The 19,146-nt window shown below is 40.8% G+C and overlaps 1 protein-coding gene and 1 pseudogene across 1 annotated transcript; one reads left to right on the forward strand and one right to left on the reverse strand.

Annotated features, from left to right (window-relative positions):
* Positions 1–419: 419 nt before the first annotated feature.
* On the reverse strand, positions 420–2,291 carry LOC138340796 (putative F-box protein At1g32420; annotated as a pseudogene).
* Positions 2,292–13,706: 11,415 nt separating this feature from the next.
* LOC138340792 (uncharacterized) lies at positions 13,707–17,787 on the forward strand. Its single transcript, XM_069293017.1, has 4 exons — positions 13,707–13,946; positions 14,196–17,236; positions 17,482–17,728; positions 17,761–17,787. Exons 1-4 carry the CDS (start codon positions 13,707–13,709, stop codon positions 17,785–17,787), a joined length of 3,555 nt encoding a protein of 1,184 aa, XP_069149118.1.
* The last annotated feature ends 1,359 nt before the right edge of the window (positions 17,788–19,146 follow it).

Genomic DNA, 19,146 nt, shown 5'->3' on the forward strand with positions numbered 1-19,146 from the left:
TGTTTTTCTGTCAAAATATCTATACATCAATACGAAGTACTATTGAGGTTCAGGTTTGGCATAGATACAATTGAACTGGTCTCCGTTTGTTTGTTCGTTCACTAGTCACGAGTCAAGTTATTTGCTATAGTCCCTACATGGAACGATACACCGTACATCCTGCAAACCACATCATGGTCAGGTCACTCTGAGAGCGGAGAGTGGGAGAGAGGTGAATTGTATATGTATATTGGTTGCTGTTAAGTTTTTCGAGTAAATGTTGGTAGGCTACTTTTGTTAGTATTCTTTCTTGTTGAAAGTTTTTGGATGTTGATGTGGTGTTGAATGTCTTCATGACGACCACATTGATCGCATTTATGTGGAAGAGGGCTTGTTTGGTAGATGCTTTGAAGGTATTTGATGCAATGGTTAACGATGTATGTCAATATGAGAGCAAAGGGGCTGCAACCAAATAAGTCGGAACATTATGGTTATGTGGTTGATCTATTAGAGAGAGCTGGGTTACTGCAGGAAGCATACGACTTCATGGAGCCATACCTTAAGTCGCGGCCTAATCATGCTGGACGATATGTGCAAGTATGCTGGTGCGTGCAGAGAGGTGGGATCATGCTGCTGTAATGTTAAAGCTAACAACTACAGCAGCATTTATTTGCAAAGTTATCAATGAAATCTCATTACGGGTTGGCTTACCTACAGGTGGTTACAGTAGGTGTCATCATTACTAGAGAAATCGAGTCGTAACAAATCTTGACTCATCAATATTCTCATTCTGAGATCATAGTATCTTTCGTTGTATTTCAATGAGAACAGTTAAAGCATAGCAGATTACTGCAATTTTTGGTCCATGATTATAAGGCCATATCGTAAAGCAAAAAATTTGAACAAACAAACAAATGAAGACCGGTTCGCGATACCCTTGGTTGTTGTAGTTGACACTGAGGTTAGCCACACTGTCCTCATATATGTATGGTGTATAGAGGTATTCGATATTAATAAAACAGAAAAGTAAAATCATCAATAAATATTGGCATATACTTTTATTGAAATGCTAATTTTACACTAAAATCTTACAGACTTGATATCCAGATGCAAAAAAAAAAAAACATATGAATTGCATAAATTCTAAAGTAGAAAGAGATTTAATTTCTACATAACTACAAATGCCTATGATACAGTGGTTCTTAGGAAGCCCCTTAATTTCCAATTTTCTCCAACTCTGTCTCGTGACATCATAACACAAACATAAAGTACCAGACTTTAACTTCGTAGTGAATAAGATCTTCCCATCACAAGACGTGCATGATAATCTGACATCGAGTATGATTTCTTGTTGTATATACTTCCATGTAGAAGGAAATTGAATCGCATAACTCTTCCATTCTTCTCCTTTTCGAGTTTGTTCAAAAACAAACAAGTGGATTTTTTCATACGAGCATATTTCATATTCTACGACAGCTAGTTTACCCTTCACCTCTATTAACTCGTAAGACCACCCATGAGAGACGTCCCTTAATGCAATAAGTTTGGAATTTTCCGTTTTAACATCAAATGCAACTATAGCAAGTCCTCTATGGAAAACAAACCTATAGATAACTCCGTTGATGCAAACCCCGGGCTTACACAAAATAAGAGGGGGAATGTGTTTAGTCTCTCTCCATGACTCGTCTATGCCTAAAGTGAAAACCATGTTTTTTATGCAACCATTTCGATCATATATTGTTGTCGAAAGAACTTTGTACTTGTTTTCTTCGGGCTCAAAACCTAATGAATAATGACACCAAGAAAAACCTTCGATTAGGTTTGGAAGATATCTGACTTCTCTTGTACTAGGGTTTAAAATTGTGGCTGGTTGTACAGATGATGGTTGCCAAAGTAAAAATAAATCGTTAACACAATTCAAAAGAGTATCTATATGGATATGAAAGGGGAGTTCACAAAAACTCTCAATTTGAAGAATGGAGGCAGAGTTTTGTGCGGTGCAATAAAAATCACTACCGTGCAAAAAGAATTTTGTTCCATCGGGACGGATAAGAGATCGATATTTATGGATATTCGTGAAATCTGATTCGAAAATAATAGAATTAAGAATTTGGTAACACACTTGAAACGCATTAAAGATTTAGCAGGAAGCCATGACAATATTTCAACGACTATATCTCGAGGAATTGATCGATTCATCTTCACACTTAGCCCCTTAACGTTGGACACCCCCTTTTTTCAAAGTCTAATAAAACCCTTCACATTTTTTTTATTTATGACTTATTCATCAAAAAAATATATAGTATAGTAAACGTTTTCTAATAGTGTTAGGAGAGATAAAAAAAAAAGGAAAATTAGTAATAAGTCATCTTTTAAGAGTTCTATTTTTTATATATTTTAAGTATATATATCAAAAATTACTTCACGCCTCATATTATTTATTAATGTATTCAAAAAAAAAAATACTATACGTTTTCTATTAGTATTAGGAAAACTTTTTTTTTTGGAAAAATTACTTGGATGAATGTCTTTTAATAAATAATTACTAATTTTAGTGATATTTTTTATTTGTTATTATTTATAGTAATGTTATACTAAATCTGCAATATGTATTAAAAATGAATTAAGTACGCAATATATACGCATTATAACTATTTTCAAAAATATGTTAAGCTTGTTTGGTAAGAAATTGACAAATAAATAAGTGATAAATGTATTATCCATCAATAAAACTTGTATTATATGTGAATAAAAAATTATTATTTTGTAATATGAATTAAAAGTGATAAAGTGGGAAAAAAAAGTTATTGCTATAAATGGTAAATATTATTTATTTGTAGTATATTTATGTGGAGTTTCAGTTATAGCTACTCCTAAAAGAAATTTATCCTGGCCTAAATTCGATTATAGATTCAATGTATTTATTACCATTAAAATGGAACAAGAGTATATGTATGTTGCAGCAGGTTGGCACTAGTTGTAGTAGCAAAACAAGTTAGCTAGGGAAAAAGGTTGTAGATTATTGTGTTTAATGTTCATGAAGTGTGATTTCCTTAGAAATAGCTTAATGCTTCATAACATTAGTTTGATAATTAGGATTTGTACCTACAGGTTAGATGGAGTAGAGAGGCGAGCAAGATTGGGAGAGGGAGGAGAGAGGCGAGTGAGAAAGTGAAGAGAGGAGAATTACATATGTATATTGATCAAAATAATTGTATATATGAAATTGGTATGCATATGTATTTGTATATCTGGCGAGCGAGATTGAGAGAGAGAGACGAGCGAGATTTGGAGAGGAAAGAGAGAGGGCACAAAATGGCGAAAGACGAACTGTATATGTATATCTGTCTGATAAATTGTGTAAATGCAACTGGCATACATATGTATTTGTATATCTGGCGAGCAAGATTGAGACTGGGAGGAGAGAAGCGAGTGAATTGCGAGAGGAAAGAGAAAGGAGAGCGAGAGAGGCCAGAGAGAGTGGAGAGATCAAAATGTATACGTAAATCTGTTAGATAAATTGCATATATATATATATATAATTAGTACATATGCATTTGTATATCTAGCTGGCGAGGTTGAAGGGGGAGGAGAGAGGCAAGCGAGACTAGGAGAGAAAGGAGAGATGCGAGCCACAGATGGCAAAGAGCGAAGAGAGACTAATTGTATTTGTATGTGTCACATAATTATATATCGATATTCTTTAATTATATTTTGTATTCGATAGTTTGTAGTTGTATATGTTAAAAGAGGAGAGAGGTGAGAGAGGGGGGAAGAAAGGAAAGAGGTTACGTAAATATAATTAAAATTAAGTTGTGAGCCGTAACTAATTCAAACTATAGTTAAGTTAGCTAATTTACTAGTAGTCCTCTGTTCTTAGTTACTTCTCTACTTTTGAATTGACACCTCTATTAAGAGACAATTATTGACATTGTGAGTTTATTATTTTATTGCTATTAATTATGAAGCGGATGAATTAAAAACCTAATATTTTCAATAAGTTTTACTTTATTCAAAGTAATTTATTGAGGGTATTATAGGTGAAAAAATTTCCTTTCTTAATTCGTAAAAATGAACAAGTAATTAAGGACAACTCAAAAAAATGGTCAAATAATTTGGGATAGAGAAGTATATGTTTGTTTATTCGCATAATTTTCCTTTTTAAACAACTTTGAATATTTGTTCTACTGTTCACATCTCTTTAATTCACAATTTGTGGTTACTAATGTGTGTATTATATTGGTGTTAATAGTGTTATTATGAAAATTCCCCTAATTATTATGGTATAATTTACTAATATCACATAGTGTTAAGATCTAATTACGTTATTTTTTTATTCTTTTGCAAATTATAAAAATCCTTTAAAATTTATGGATTTCAAATACATCATTAGATTTCCAGATACATCATTAGACTTTCCGATAAAATTATAATACGGTCACGTCATTCATTTTTTTAATTAAAACTATTTAATTCAATTTTTCTTCAGAATTTTAATTTTTTTATCTAAAAATTGATGACGTGGCCGAGTTACAATTGGCCACGTGTCAAAAATGATTTTACAAAATCAATATTAAAAAAATAATGGCATGAATGAGTCTTTCTTGAATGGTAATGGCATAGATGAGCCAAACTTTTAACGGATGACATAAATAACCCTTTTCTAAAAGTTCGATGGCATATTTGAGTCTTTTTCCTTAATTTCCATTCACATCTTTTAAAACCCAACAAATGCTAGTGAGAGAATGAGAAGAGGCGAATTGCATATGTATATCGGTCAAAATAATTGTATATATTTAACTGATATGCATGTGTATTTGTAGATTTGGAGAGTGAGATTGGGAGAGAAAGGAGAGAGACAAGCGAGATTTGGAGAGGAAAGAGAGAGGGCACATAATGGAGAAAGACGAACTGTATATGTAAACCTGTCAGATAAATTTTATATATGTAACTGATATACATATATATTTGTATATTTGGCGAGCGAGATAGGGAGGAGAGAGGCGAGTGAATTGGGAGAGGGAAGAGAGAGGAGATGGAGAGAGTCCAGAGAGTGAAGATAGACAAAATGTATACGTATATCTGTCAGATAAATTATATATATGTAATTGGTATACATATGCATTTGTATATCTAGCGAGCGAGATTGAGAGAAGGAGGAGAGAGAAGAGCAAAATTGGGAGAGGAAGGAGAGATGCGAGTGAGAGATGACAAAGAGTGGAGAGAGACGAATTGTATTTGTATACATGTCATATAATTATATATCTATAGATATATTTTGTCTTTGATAATTTGTATTTGTATGTGTATAAAAGAGGATAGAGGGGAAGAAAGGAGAGAGGTTACGTAAGTATGACTAAAATTAAGTTGTGAGCCATAATTAATTCAAATTATAGTTGAGTTAGCTAAATAATTAGTACTCCCTATGTCCCTAATTACTTGTCTACTTTGAATTGACACCCCTAATTAAGAAACAATTATTGACATAGTAGTTTAGTATTTTACCGCTATTAATTATGATATGAATTAAAAATCTAAGATTCTCAACAAGTTTTACTTTATTTAAAGTAATTAATTGAGGGTGTTATAGGTGAAAAAAATTGCCCTTTCTTGATTTGTAGAAATGAACAAGTAATTAGGAATAACTAAAAAAGAAAAGTGAACAAGTAATTAGGGACAGAGAAGAATATGTTTGCTTATCCGCATAATTTTCCTTTTAAAAACATTGAATATGTATTCTATTGTTCACATCTCTTTAATCCAGAATTTGTGGTTACTAAAATGTGTATATATTGGTCATTAATAGTGTTATTATGAAAATTCCCATGATTATTATTGTATAATTTACTAAAATTCCATAGTATTAAGAGCTAATTACATTATTTTTCTACTCTTCTGTAAATTATAAAAATCTGTTAAAATTTATAAATTCCAAATACATCATTAGACTTCTGGATACATTACTGGACTTTCGGATACACTAATAGACATCCTAATACATAGGTAAGGGATGTATCAGAGATGAGAGGAATGTATTCGAAAGGGAATATGAATGTTCCAACGAGAGGAGAGTGACGTATCCGTGATGAGCGTATTTTTGAATTTTTTTTTAATGATAGTAAATTTTAGAGATTATGATAAAATAAGATATGTATTTAGATAATGTTTCCATTATTTTTTGTAGGACAACTTTCACATATAGCAAACACAAAATTCAAATTTGTATGCTATAACAAAGTTCGCATAATTTCTCTCCATAGCAAACATATATATGTATAATTCGCTATACATATACTGTTGACACCCAATTTTGACCCGCGTCGGTGTAAATTAATTATCGAGCTTCGTGAATTTTTCAAATTATTTAAATTAATTAATGTTATAATTTTGCAAAATATAACGATATAATGTTTACATAGTTGTGTATATAGACGGTATATCTTGTGTATATTCGAAAATCATCCCAAAATATTTCGATTTTGATAATCATTCCATCTTAGTTTAAAATCATGAGTCACTATTTTCAAAATTTTATTACTAGGTAAGTAAGCTCGTTAATAAATTTACGCCAAATTCATCTTACTTTAAATCAATTGACCATTCATTAAACTTAACTCTTTTTCTTTAGAACCATTTTGGGTCTTCTCCCAACTTACCAACCCAATTCCGAGGCCCAATCCTCCCTATTCCAGCCCACTTCAGCTTTTAAAAAGAACAAACCCAATTCCCAGGCCCAACCTCCTTTAATTTAACCCACATCCCTTTGACCCGCCCCGAATCCAGCTCTCCTACCCGACCCGTCTTCCCTTTCTTCTTCCCCCTCACCCCACGTTCTTCAGAACAGAAGCCACGCACGCGACCCTCCCTCCCTCCTCGTCTCTCCCCACGTTCTCCCCTCTCTCCTGCGTCTCCCCCTCACGCGTCTTTCTCTCCCCCCTCCCATCGCGACCTGCAAAGAAAAAGAACAGAGCTGCGCCGAAAACGCAGCAAAGACAGACACCAAAAAATGCAGCAGTGCAGTGCTTTCGGCTGTGGCAGACCTGCTCTCTCGTCCTTGCATCGCCGAGATGACTCCACGTAGCTCGCTAGTACCACGATTTCATCTCAACCCTCCACCTCGCCTCAAACTCCCTTCCCGCTCGAAATTTCGGATAAGATTTTGAGATTTTGAATTGAGATGGGCGGAAACTCGTGAAACCCATCCCAATTTCAAAAACCATAGGGATTTTTCTATATAAACCCCCATTCTCGTCAGTTTGGGGGTTGGATTTTTTTTGAAATTTCTTGGGTTGAAAATTGGGAAATTCTGAAAAAAAATCGAGCTACTCTGTTATTGTGAGCTTTGGAAACATTTTGGTTTCTCTACAGTTGGTTATCGGAAGAACTAAGGAAGTCGGATAAATTTTAGAGTGAAACACTCTCTTTCACCGACGAGTGTTTAACAGTGGTGTTCCGGTGAAGCGTCGTAGCAACCTCGGCACGTCTCTCTTGTTTGAGGGTGGAAGCTCGTTCGCGTTCGCGGTGGTGGAAGTTCGTTGTTGCCTGTTCTTGCTTACCCGTCCCTGTCGCTGCTCCTTAACAGGTAACCTCTCCACTCTATATTATCTTCTCGTCTCCCTTCATCTCGTAATGGTCTCTTCTGTCGCTCATTGCTTTGTTGGTTTGTGCCGGTTCGTTTCATGCCATGGTTGTTGAAGAAGTTCGATTAACCTTATCCGAAGCTTGTTGTTTTTTTTCTTATATGGAAGTTTGGCGTTTGTTCTTGGTTTAAATATACTTATCCAGTTGCTTTCAGTGCGTGTCTACTGCTGGTTGTGATGTTGTTCATGCGGTATGCTAGTCTGCTGCTTTCGTTTTTTTTTGTATGTCAAGCACCTTGGAACATTCGATTGATTGAATATATGGCCTGTCCTAGTATATTTCTGGCGAATGTTCTGTTTCCTTCTTTGTTGTTGTATTGAGTTGTGCGTATCGATGTTTTCACCTGTTTCTTCAAGTTGTGTTTTCCTCTTCTCATACCTATGCTGAGTCGGCTGTTTACTCGCCACTTATTCGATAGCATTTGGTATGACATATGCATCTTTAGAGATGTCATTGACATAGTGGTACTACCGATTCGAAATTACGGGATTCGCAGTCAATATAATGGCCCTGCTGTTCTGTTTCTTTCGGCGTCCTTCCGACGGTCTTTCTTTTAGGGATTAGCGGTTCGTTCAATTCTTAGCCATGCTGTTTGTTCGTTTTTAAGTACTTATGTTGGTTTTGTCTACTGTTAACTTGAGGTAGTGAAGGAATTATTTGAAGACTTATGGCTTTGTCGTTGTCTCCTCGTTGTCATTTATATTCGTTCGTATAGATAAAAAGTATTCTCACTCATTTTAGATTCGAAAACAGTTAACAAATTGGCAGGCTAAAGTTTATTTTTGTCACAACGTCCCTATTTTTCGGGTCCTATGGTGTCACGGCCTAACCCTTAATGGTTCATTTTAATTATACGCTAAAAAAAAACGTTGGTTCTAGTTGAAGTGTGTAGTATCGAGATTAAATGGCACTCCTTCATACATGTCAGGAGTCCATTAATGAGAATAGGTTGTGCCTTATCAACAGTCTTGTGAAAATGAAGATTGGTGTTGAGTTTGGTCTCAGAATTCATTACTGTGTTGTTTATGCCTTAGCTGCTACTGTTATTATTATTTTATTTTTCCTTATTATTCCTTTTCTCTTTTTCTCTTCTTTTCTAGCACGAAATATTTCTAAGGTAGTGCGCTCTTTGATATCTTTAAACTTCTATTCTAAATTAGTTTATTAACTTGTTGTTGACATCCGATCCCTATCTCTTATGCACTAATATGCCTCCGTGGATGTTTGATTTCTTTTCCCTTTCACGTCTGTTTTGTTTTATCCCTATTAGCGGCTAGTCAGATTGGGTCATGCGTTGTAACGATATTCAGATAGTAGTGTTTATCTTGTTTTAGTGTTTTGTGATGTTAAATCATTGAGTTACCGCTTACACTTATTTCACTTTATGTGGCATGTAAAATCTGCTCGAGTTCTCCATGAACTCTCCCTCTCTGCATTTCGAGAGAGTCGTAAAGACTCATAATTTTATCATCGAGTCAAACCTGTAAAGCAAGCATATGAGGACCAAAGTTCCAAGAAGATTGGAGGAATTCGAAGGCGTCTGATTAGAAGGCCTTTTCTTCTTTATGTTATATTTTTGCATTCTATTTGTAATGGGCCTAAGCCCTCGATAATTTACTTTTCCGTATTTTTATTTTATTTTGTACATTTAGATTAGGACAGGTACAAAGATGGGTCAAAAACCCAAAAAACAGGTGGGTCCAAAACTCGGTCAAGGCGAACAGAACCCGAGTTTGGACCCAAATCTCTCCCTCTCTCTCTCTCTCTCTCTCTTCCGCTTGCTACTTGTTTATATTTTTGCTTTGGATGCCTTTTAGTCTAAGGTTAGAATAACTCCAAACCCCATCAAACGCCTTTTTGCTTCATCAAATTCGAAGTTAAAAATTGACCTTTAAAGATGTTTAAGTTCGAAAGTTGCTAGGACTTGAGGTTTAAAAGGTTTAGTTTTAACGAAGTCTTGAAACAGCGGTATTTCACAAGTTCGTTTAAATTAAAAGCTTAGACCTTGAATGGAGATTTGCAAGATAAATAATAGCATGTCAAAACTTGTAATATTTGTCTAGATAAATTTTAAAGTTAAGCTTCGTAAAGATTTGCAATTGCGAGATAAACTATGAATATTTCCAACCTTGAAAATTTGCCTAAGTAAATGTCTAATAAGCTTAATAACAAAAGATTCGCAAAAGTTAAAACAAAATAGTCAAATAAGTTAATCGTTGGAAAACCGTAAGTTAGCGGAGTGTCTTAGGTGCCTTACACCTTCCTAAGACACTAATAAGAATTCCGAACCCCCCTAAAATATTTTCAAAACGATTTTTTCTGTTTAAATTGTTTTGGGAATGAGTTTTCTTAATTTTTCTTAAAAATTAAGTGGCGACTCCTAAAAGTCGAAAATACCTTTAGATAAAATAAACTTTTTTTCGAAAACCACTTTTTTCGATAAAACAGAAATGGCGACTCCGCTGGGGACTATTTGGAGGATTCTAACCTTAAGACTAACTTGTTTGACTAATTGTGATAATTGTTCCCTGGCTTAAATACTTTAGTTTTCGAATAATTGTATTTCATGGCATAACTTCCGCCAAACGGCAAATAGACTGCATTAGGAAACGGAAGTTACGCGGCTTACCGCGACTTCTCTCAGAAATACCTCAAGAAATCATTTGGGAATATCGAATAAATAGTTGGAATGCGGTCATCCGACGTTATTCGATAGCTCCGCCCCGATGTTTGTCCGACTCGGGTAACCGTCTATTTGAAAACAATTCTAGAAAAGCCTAAGTTAGAGCGAAACCAAAACCAAAATTAGGCATTAGCCTAGGATGATTTAATACCCAAGGCATATTAAGTCCATTTTAGTAGAAAACCACCAAAATCGCGTCTAAGGTCTTCGACCTCACGACGCATCATGTTATTTGACATTCGAAAGTGTATGTGTGAAAACCAACTTGGGGGTAGGGGAAAGTCTAACAGGTTTCTGTTTTGCAGGTATGGACCGCTTCCCCAAATTCAACATGGTCATCTCAGCGCCACCCCAACTAACAATGTGGCACAACGACTTAGACGGAGATCATAGGCGGACTCTCAACAAGTATGTAGGGGCCTTGACCGAGCTAATCAACATGAATGGTTGGCCAGAGTTGATAGAGGTACTCACGGGGTATTGGGACAGCCAAAGAATGGTCTTCCGTTTTGGAACGGCCGAAATCACCCCTACATTAGAAGAGATAAGGGATTGCATAGACACCGTGGGAACGGGCCTAGAAAGAAGAGCCCGAAAACAAGAGGACGTGTTTATCCCCAACAAACCTTCCGTTGAGGACATCTCGGATTGGTTAGGACTAAGAAAAGATTTCACTTATTGGTGTCAAGATTCCCACATAATGTTCAGAGATCTATACGTTAGATTTGGACACGCGAGTTTCTATGCCGCGTATAATCGGGAATTTAGAATTTCCTACAGGGAGTGGAACGAGCTCCGCCCATTGGCGTTTGCCATAGCCTTGTTGGGGACAATGGTCTTTCCGCACGGCCCGAGCCTGAGTATCAACACCAGAGTCATAACACTCATCCAGACGCTATTCAAAGGGTATGAGAATCAAGGAACGACAAAGTACTACTCCGTAGCCCCGGTCATATTGTCAGACATATATCGCGCTTTGGGTAAGTGCAAAGAGGGACATCGGTACTTCCAGGGCTGTAATCTGCTCCTCCAATGGTGGATTCTCAGCCACTTGGCGAAGCGTGCCGGAACTCGAGAGCTGCACACTCTCGACAACAAGAACACCCTCAAGGACTTGAACGACTTGTTATTCTGGGCAAACATGAACAATCGGAAGACGAGAGGGAGATGGGCCCAAATTTTCTCCGAGTTGAGAGAAGAGGACCTCCAATGGATGCTCGACCGCTTCATATCCAAAGAAGTTGTCGTAGAAAGTCGAAGATGTGTCGTGCTTCCTTTACCCGGTATCCGAGGGATCCGCCCTTACGCGCCGTTTCGAGTCTTGCGACAGTTCGGAAGAAAGCAGACTGTGCCTAGAGAAGCGTATTATGGTGCTTATGTATATGACATTGGGGACGACAGGGTGGACGATGCTACAGAGATGCTCAGAGAATGGAAGAATGCCAAGCGCATGGGCAAAGACAGTATCGCCCCTGACCGATTCAACGCTGGATGTGACGAAGGCTACAAAGCATGGTTGAAGAGGGATATACAAAACATCTCCTTTCAAATTCCGCGTAGCTTTCGTAGTGTGACAGACAAAGAGGCCAAAGCAGAGGCCGAATTACGAGAATTAAAGGAAGAAGCTAATGAGGTCTACGCCAAATTCGTAGAGAATCAAGACGCACTCGAGAGGGCGACTCGAGAGATCGAGAGACTGAAGCAAGGGTATGAAGAGTTCGACAACTGGATCCAGCAGAAAATTGAGAGGATGCGATACGAGAGCCTGGAAGACAAAGGGCGTCTGGGCGAAGGCTTTCTGTTGATGCTGAGGTACATGTTCCAACAGCACAAAAACCAGGAAAACGACGACGGAGCGGGATCGTCCGGAGCAGCATAGTGGATATCGCCCCTACGTGGGTTTTTCCTTGTTGTATTCGCATTGCTTTAGCCCCTGCGTGGGCCCAATGTTATCGCACTTTCTAAATAGCCCCTGCGTGGGTTTGTTTTTCCCTTTTAAAACGTTTTACTCATTGTTAAGTATTATTTTGGGGGGGAATCACTTGACTGGTTTAAAATCACACGTACATCATTCGAATGCGTTAGGCCTACCCTTGGCACAAAGGGTCCCCATGCATGATTAGGACGCGTTACCTATGTGCACTTAAATGCTTATGTGTTACGTTGCTTTGAATGAAGATATTGTAAACCCACTCCAAGCCCAAAACTCTAAAGAGTATACAGAAGCCACTATTAAAATGTCCGACCAAAATTTCCGAGTCTCTAGTTTCTCACGCAAAATCCATCTCCCACCACAAATCCTAAATACCGCTCTATCATCCCAGGGAAGTTGAATCACCGCTATGGACAAAGGCAAGAACGCCCAGACGGAGCTCACTGAGGAGGAACTACGAAGAAAGATCGAACGAATCACTCGAGAGATTCAGAGGGTTAAAGAAGAAGGACTCAAAGTAGACGTGACCACGGCGATCTACAAAGCTGCGGTCACAACCTTGGATGAAGATCTGGCGTCACAGATAAAGAGAAAGAAGGAGGTTGAGATGGAAACCGAAAGCCTAAGGAAAAGGTTGAACCTGCTTCGTTTGGAGATACACGAAGGAAAGGCGAGAGAAGCGAAAATAGATATCGAGACTGCCGTGTCGTTGGCCAGAAGTGCGGCACTCGACGAAGAATTGGCAATCCATAGCAACTTAAAAGGCGGAAAACATCCCGCCCGTGAACAGGGAACAGATCACAGTAGCCCCGGCTATGAAGTAATTGAGGAGGACGATGAAGAAGAAATCGTCTACAAGCCTCCATTTCCGACTGTCTGAAAGGAAAGGAATGACGCCACCACAAGACAAGAAATCGCCAAATGCTGTTTTCCAGAAATTTCAATGTTGTTTTCCAATTCCCTTGTAATCACAATGAAAGAATGAATGAAAATTTTCATCCTTGTATTCGAACTACGTTGGGCCTGAATTCTCCTCGTGAGATACGTAGGCAGCCTTTCCCGGCCCGGCCCCTATCACCAAAAATTTTCATTCTCCTCCGTGTTTCGGAGATACGAAGATAAGATCAACGGACGACGAAAAGCAGCTGCAAGAAAACCATAGCTCAACGTGATTAAGCTTTCCCGAGATGACGTCAAAACAAACAAATTCCTGTTTGTTCAAAATATATTTCCGTCCTCATTCGCGGGTTAAGATATCCTCAAACAAAGTGACTTGTGTGTTTATCTGTTTTATGTGCGATATTATGCATTTTGTACTCCGGATATGCACTAACAAATTTGCCTTTGAGTTGTTTTTACATCACAGGTACCTCTTACTGATCTGTGTCGATAAAGCTGGCAGATCACCACTACTTCACCAGATCAAAAGGTCGCGCAAATTCCTTCCCCAGATCAAACGCAAATACAGACATGGGCGACAACAATGAACAAATCAGCCTCACAGATGTCGTGGTGGCTCAGCCAACTTTGGCAGAGCAGAATGAGCTTATTGCGCAGTTGATGCAGCGAATAGCTGACATGAGGGTAGAGATGCAACGGAGGCAAGACACCCCTCCGCCCGGATTCGGCCCCAACTTTCTCGACGCAAGACCCCCTACATACTTCCCCTCGTCCAGCTCGGATCCTACTCAGCAACGTCCATCGACACCCGTGCATAACCTCTCCAGAATAGATATAACCACCCAAAACCCCTAATACGCGTCAGTCTCCTATCAGACTCCCTCACCACCCCCAGACAATCCTCCACAAATACCACCACACCCCCAAAGCATTCCAATAGCCCCATTACCCCAAAATCAAACCCAAAATCCCGCCGCCTTCAATTCCCAAACACCGCATCCCCACTTTAACCAAAATACCAATCCACAAAATTTCCCGCAAAATTATCAAACCGCACAGAACGTTCCAAGCCCTTCCATAGCTCCACCCCTCCCCAAAAGAACCACTTTTCAAGTCCCAATCCCAGTCGAGCATGAGGTGCACGGCTCCGAGTTGGACCACTATGAGGAGCAAGAAAGAGAGTGGAGGTCGAGGGAAGAAGCAAAGGTAGACATAAAGGAGGAGATCCGGAAGGCAATGAGGGAATTACAATGTACTCCAGACGTCGCCGGGTTAAGCTACGCAGAACTATGCATCCACCCAGACTTGAACCTGCCTGAAGGGTTCAAGATCCCGAAGTTTGATACCTTCGGTGGGGTGGGCAACCCCATGGCACACCTCAGAGCGTACTGTGACCAACTCGTGGGAGTTGGCAAAGATGAAGCCTTGCTAATGAGGTTATTCAGCCGGAGCCTGTGCGGTGAAGCCCTGGAGTGGTTCACGTCACATGAGACTCGACAGTGGCCCAGTTGGAGTGCACTGGCTAAGGAGTTCATCGACAGATTCGCGTACAACGTCGAAATAGTCCCTGATCGGTACTCCTTGGAGAAGATGAAGCAGAAGCCCACAGAAAGCTATCGCGAGTTCGCGTACAGATGGAGGAAGGAGGCAGTGAGGGTGAGGCCTCCAATGACAGAGAAGGAGATTGTGGAGGTGTTCGTGCGGGTGCAGGAGCCCGAGTATTATGACAGAGTCATCTTATTAATCGGCGCCAAGTTCGCCGAGATAGTCAAGGTGGGTGAGACTATTGAAGATGGCCTGAAGTCGGGGAAGATAGCCCGAGTGTCTGCATCACCTGGGTCTTCCGGACTGGTAAAGAAGAAAAGAGAAGAGGTTAACGCTATCTCACACGGGGGAAGAAAGGCCCCCAGAAACTTACCACGTCCCCAAGGCCGCCCTTACCCTCCATCACAGCCTCATCAAGCCTATCGTCCAAACTCAAATCATTCCAGCCACTACAATGCCGGCCCCACTTATCCAGAAGCCCATATTGCGTCGTATCAGAATCCACCCCCGATTCCCCAAAATTTTCCAAACTACCCCCAAGCCTATCAAGTCCCTCCCCACTACCAGAATGTCGCTCCCAGCTGCGCTAATGTACAGCCAAGCTATCAAGCGCCATTCCCTGCATATCAAATACAAACCCCAGCATATCAAAGCCTCCATCCAAATTACCAAGCCCCAAGGCCAAACCACCAAACAAATCCCTACCCTAGAACCCAAGCTCCACGACCAAACGCCCGCAATTACCAACAGGTCCCTCCCCCACAGCAGGGCGGGTATGATCCCCCTCGCCCCAGGTCTGAGAAGAAGCCCTCCAGAAGCTTCACTGTGTTGGCTGAAAGTAGAACTAAATTGTTCGAAAGGTTATCCGCGGCCGGATACATCCACCCTGTGGGCCCCAAGCCCGTGGATGTCCATTCCAGATTCTACAGACCGGAGCAGAGATGTGCTTACCATTCCAACAGTGTTGGACATGATACAGAAGATTGTATCAATCTCAAGCACAAGATCCAGGACTTGATTGACCAGGAAGTGGTCTCTCTTCAGCCCGCGGCGCCAAACGTCAACACGAATCCGTTGCCAAATCATGGGGGTGGAAACATCAACATGATAGAAATTGACGATGATGAGCGTGAAGCCAAGAGAATTACTCCTATTGTTCAGGAAGACTTGGAGAGGGCTGTCGCTTCTTTGAGCGTCAGGGAGAAAGGAGAGTTTGTCATTCTGACACCTGCAAAGGTTGTTGCCTTGGTGCCCTCAAGGACTCTCCCCAAACCCAAGTTTGTGATAGAAATGGCCGTGGCTCAAGGCATGACTAGGTCCGGAAGGTGCTACACTCCTGATGAGCTTGCACTCGGAGGACAGAAGAAGGACCATGCTAAGAGGCCGATAAGCGAGGGGGAAGCAGAAGAGTTCTGGAGAAGGATGCAGCCGAAGGACTATTCCATCGTTAAACATTTAGAGAAGACTCCAGCTCAGATATCTGTGTGGGCCCTGCTGATGAGCTCTCAGTCCCACAGGCAGGCCTTAATGAAAGCTCTTGATGATACATACGTGCCCTCAGGCACAAGCAGCGACAATGTAGCTGCTATGATTCACCGAGTCCTTCAGGGACACCGTATCAGCTTCTGCGATGATGAGTTGCCATCCGAAGGGAGAGCCCACAACAAAGCTCTACACATCACCGTGGTATGCCGCGGAAAGATCGTCAACCGTGTTTTGGTAGACGACGGATCTGGCCTAAACATATGCCCCTTGTCCACGCTGAAGCAGCTGAGGTTTGACCTTGGAAAGTTGGAGAAAAACCAGGTCAATGTGAGAGCATTTGATGGTGTGCAGAGAGAGACGTTAGGAGCGGTGAACTTGATCATCCAAATGGGCCCCGCGGAGTTCGAGGCAAAATTCCAGGTGTTGGATATCGACACCAACTATAACCTCCTTTTGGGAAGGCCATTTATTCATATGGCTGGAGCCATCCCTTCCACTCTTCACCAAGTGATGAAACTAGTATGGAGAAATGAAGAACTAGTTATTCACGGGGAAAGGGGCCATTCAGGTAAGCAGGTGCCGATCTTGGACGAGACGCCACAAACTTCGGATTTCTACACAGTGGAGTTGGTAAATGCCACCGATGAGGGCCTGGCACCACAGACTCCCATGCCGGCCGTGTACAAAATGATCGCCACGGTAATGCTGCAGAGCGGATTCGAACCAGGTTCCGGATTAGAAAAGAATGCGCAAGGGATCATCGAGCCAGTTCCGGTCCTTGCTACAGGATCAAGGTATGGTTTGGGGTACATCCCCACAGATGATGATGTGAAGATGAAGAGGAAAAGGGATCAAGGGTTGACTAAGCCGATCCCGCATCTCTATCAATCCTTTCCAGTCCGGGAGCGTGCCGAGCCTGAAGACGATGGGGAAGGGATCTGTGACCTGTTCAAGGAGATCAACGCCGTCATCGAGGAGGAGGCTGAGCCAGCAGGCATTCGTGATGCTGAATCAGGGGAGATGCTGCAAAATTGGACGTCCACGCTGATCCTGATGCCCCGAACTCTGTGGTAGAATGGAGTTATTTTGTGCATGCCAAAATCGGTGGTCGTTCGGAAGAGGCCCGAGACCCACCATTTCTGCATTTCTTGATTTTGAATTTTGTTATGATTGTTTAAAGGGCGACACGGTCTTGTGCCATGACCCAAATTTGCATTTTTGATTCAATTTAAATGAAAGCCTCCTTATTCTGACTTTGTTTATTCAATTGCTTGTTATATTTTACTTTTCTAATTTTGTCTGTTTATGATTTCAGTAACGTAAGTTACAAACCTGCCAATGTCATGTCATGTCACGAGCTAAACGAGCAAAATGAGGCAAATGACGACGAGGCTGACGACTACGACGACGAAAGTGGGGAACCAGACTATGTGGTAGAAGAATTTCGGCAGTTCGAGAATCAACATAAGCCGAATCTGGAGGAAACAGAGACGGTGAATTTGGGAGATTCAGAATGTGTCAAAGAGGTTAAGATCAGCACTCACCTGAATGAAACTCAGAAGGTGAGCCTGGTGCATTTGCTTGCCGAATACAGCGATGTGTTTGTTTGGGAGGTCAGTGACATGCAGGGGCTGAGTACCGATGTCGTATCTCATAAGCTGCCTATCAACCCAGGGTTCGAGCCGGTGAAGCAAAAGACTCGGAAATTCAAGCCTGAATTGAGTCTGAAGATTAAGGAGGAAATCACCAAGCAGATAGAGTCTCGGTTGGTAGAAGTAACGCAATATCCCACCTGGTTGGCGAATGTCGTTCCGGTCGCCAAGAAAGATGGAAAAATCAGGATTTGTGTTGATTACAGAGATCTCAACAAGGCTAGTCCAAAGGATAATTTCCCGTTGCCAAATATCCATATTCTGATTGACAACTGTGCCAAACATGAGATGCAGTCATTTGTGGACTGCTACGCGGGTTATCACCAGATTCTGATGGATGAAGAAGACGCGGAGAAAACGGCCTTCATCACACCTTGGGGGGTATATCACTACAGGGTGATGCCATTTGGGCTCAAAAACGCCGGTGCCACTTACATGAGAGCCATGACGACTATCTTCCACGACATGATTCACAAGGAAATTGAAGTGTACGTGGACGACGTCATAATTAAATCCCGCGAGAGTTCGTATCATTTGACACACCTGCGAAAATTCTTTGAACGTTTGCGTAGGTACAACTTGAAGCTAAATCCCGCAAAGTGTGCTTTTGGAGTCCCAGCTGGGAAGTTGTTGGGATTTATAGTCAGCAGAAGAGGTATTGAGCTCGACCCTTCCAAGATCAAAGCGATTCAAGAGTTACCTCCGCCGAAAACGAGGAGAGAGGTGATGAGTTTCTTAGGGAGGTTGAACTATATCAGCCGGTTTATAGCACAATCGACGGTGGTATGTGAGCCTATCTTCAGGTTGCTGAAGAAAGATGCCCCAACTAAGTGGACTGAGGAGTGTCAGACCGCTTTCGACGCTATCAAGAGCTACTTGTCTAACCCACCAGTATTGGTTCCTCCGCGAGAAGGGAGTCCTTTGTTGCTGTATTTATCTGTTTCAGATAACGCCTTTGGATGTGTACTGGGTCAACACGACGAGACAGGGAAGAAAGAAAGGGCAATCTACTACATCAGCAAGAAATTTACTCCGTATGAGTCTCGTTACACTCTGCTGGAAAGAACATGTTGTGCTCTGACGTGGCTTGCCCAGAAGCTGAGGCACTATTTGTCGTCGTATACTACATATCTTATCTCCAGAATGGATCCATTGAAGTATATTTTCCAGAAAGCGATGCCGACCGGGAAGTTAGCTAAATGGCAAATGCTGTTGAGTGAGTTTGACATCGTGTACGTGACTCAGAAGGCAATAAAAGCACAAGCTTTGGCTGATCATCTTGCGGAAAATCCCGTTGATGAAGAGTATGAACCTCTCAAGACATATTT

Source organism: Solanum lycopersicum, chromosome 1 (genome assembly GCF_036512215.1).
Source record: "Solanum lycopersicum chromosome 1, SLM_r2.1".
Taxonomy (NCBI): Eukaryota; Viridiplantae; Streptophyta; class Magnoliopsida; order Solanales; family Solanaceae; genus Solanum; species Solanum lycopersicum.

Bases quoted from the DNA above. Each gene is read 5' to 3' on its own strand.
- LOC138340792 (XM_069293017.1), top strand. From the start codon at position 13,707: ATGGGCGACAACAATGAACAAATCAGCCTCACAGATGTCGTGGTGGCT. The intron at 13,947-14,195 runs GTGCATAACCTC...CAAACCGCACAG, and splicing joins AGCAACGTCCATCGACACCC to AACGTTCCAAGCCCTTCCAT. The intron at 17,729-17,760 runs GTGAGCCTGGTG...TGCCGAATACAG, and splicing joins ACCTGAATGAAACTCAGAAG to CGATGTGTTTGTTTGGGAGG.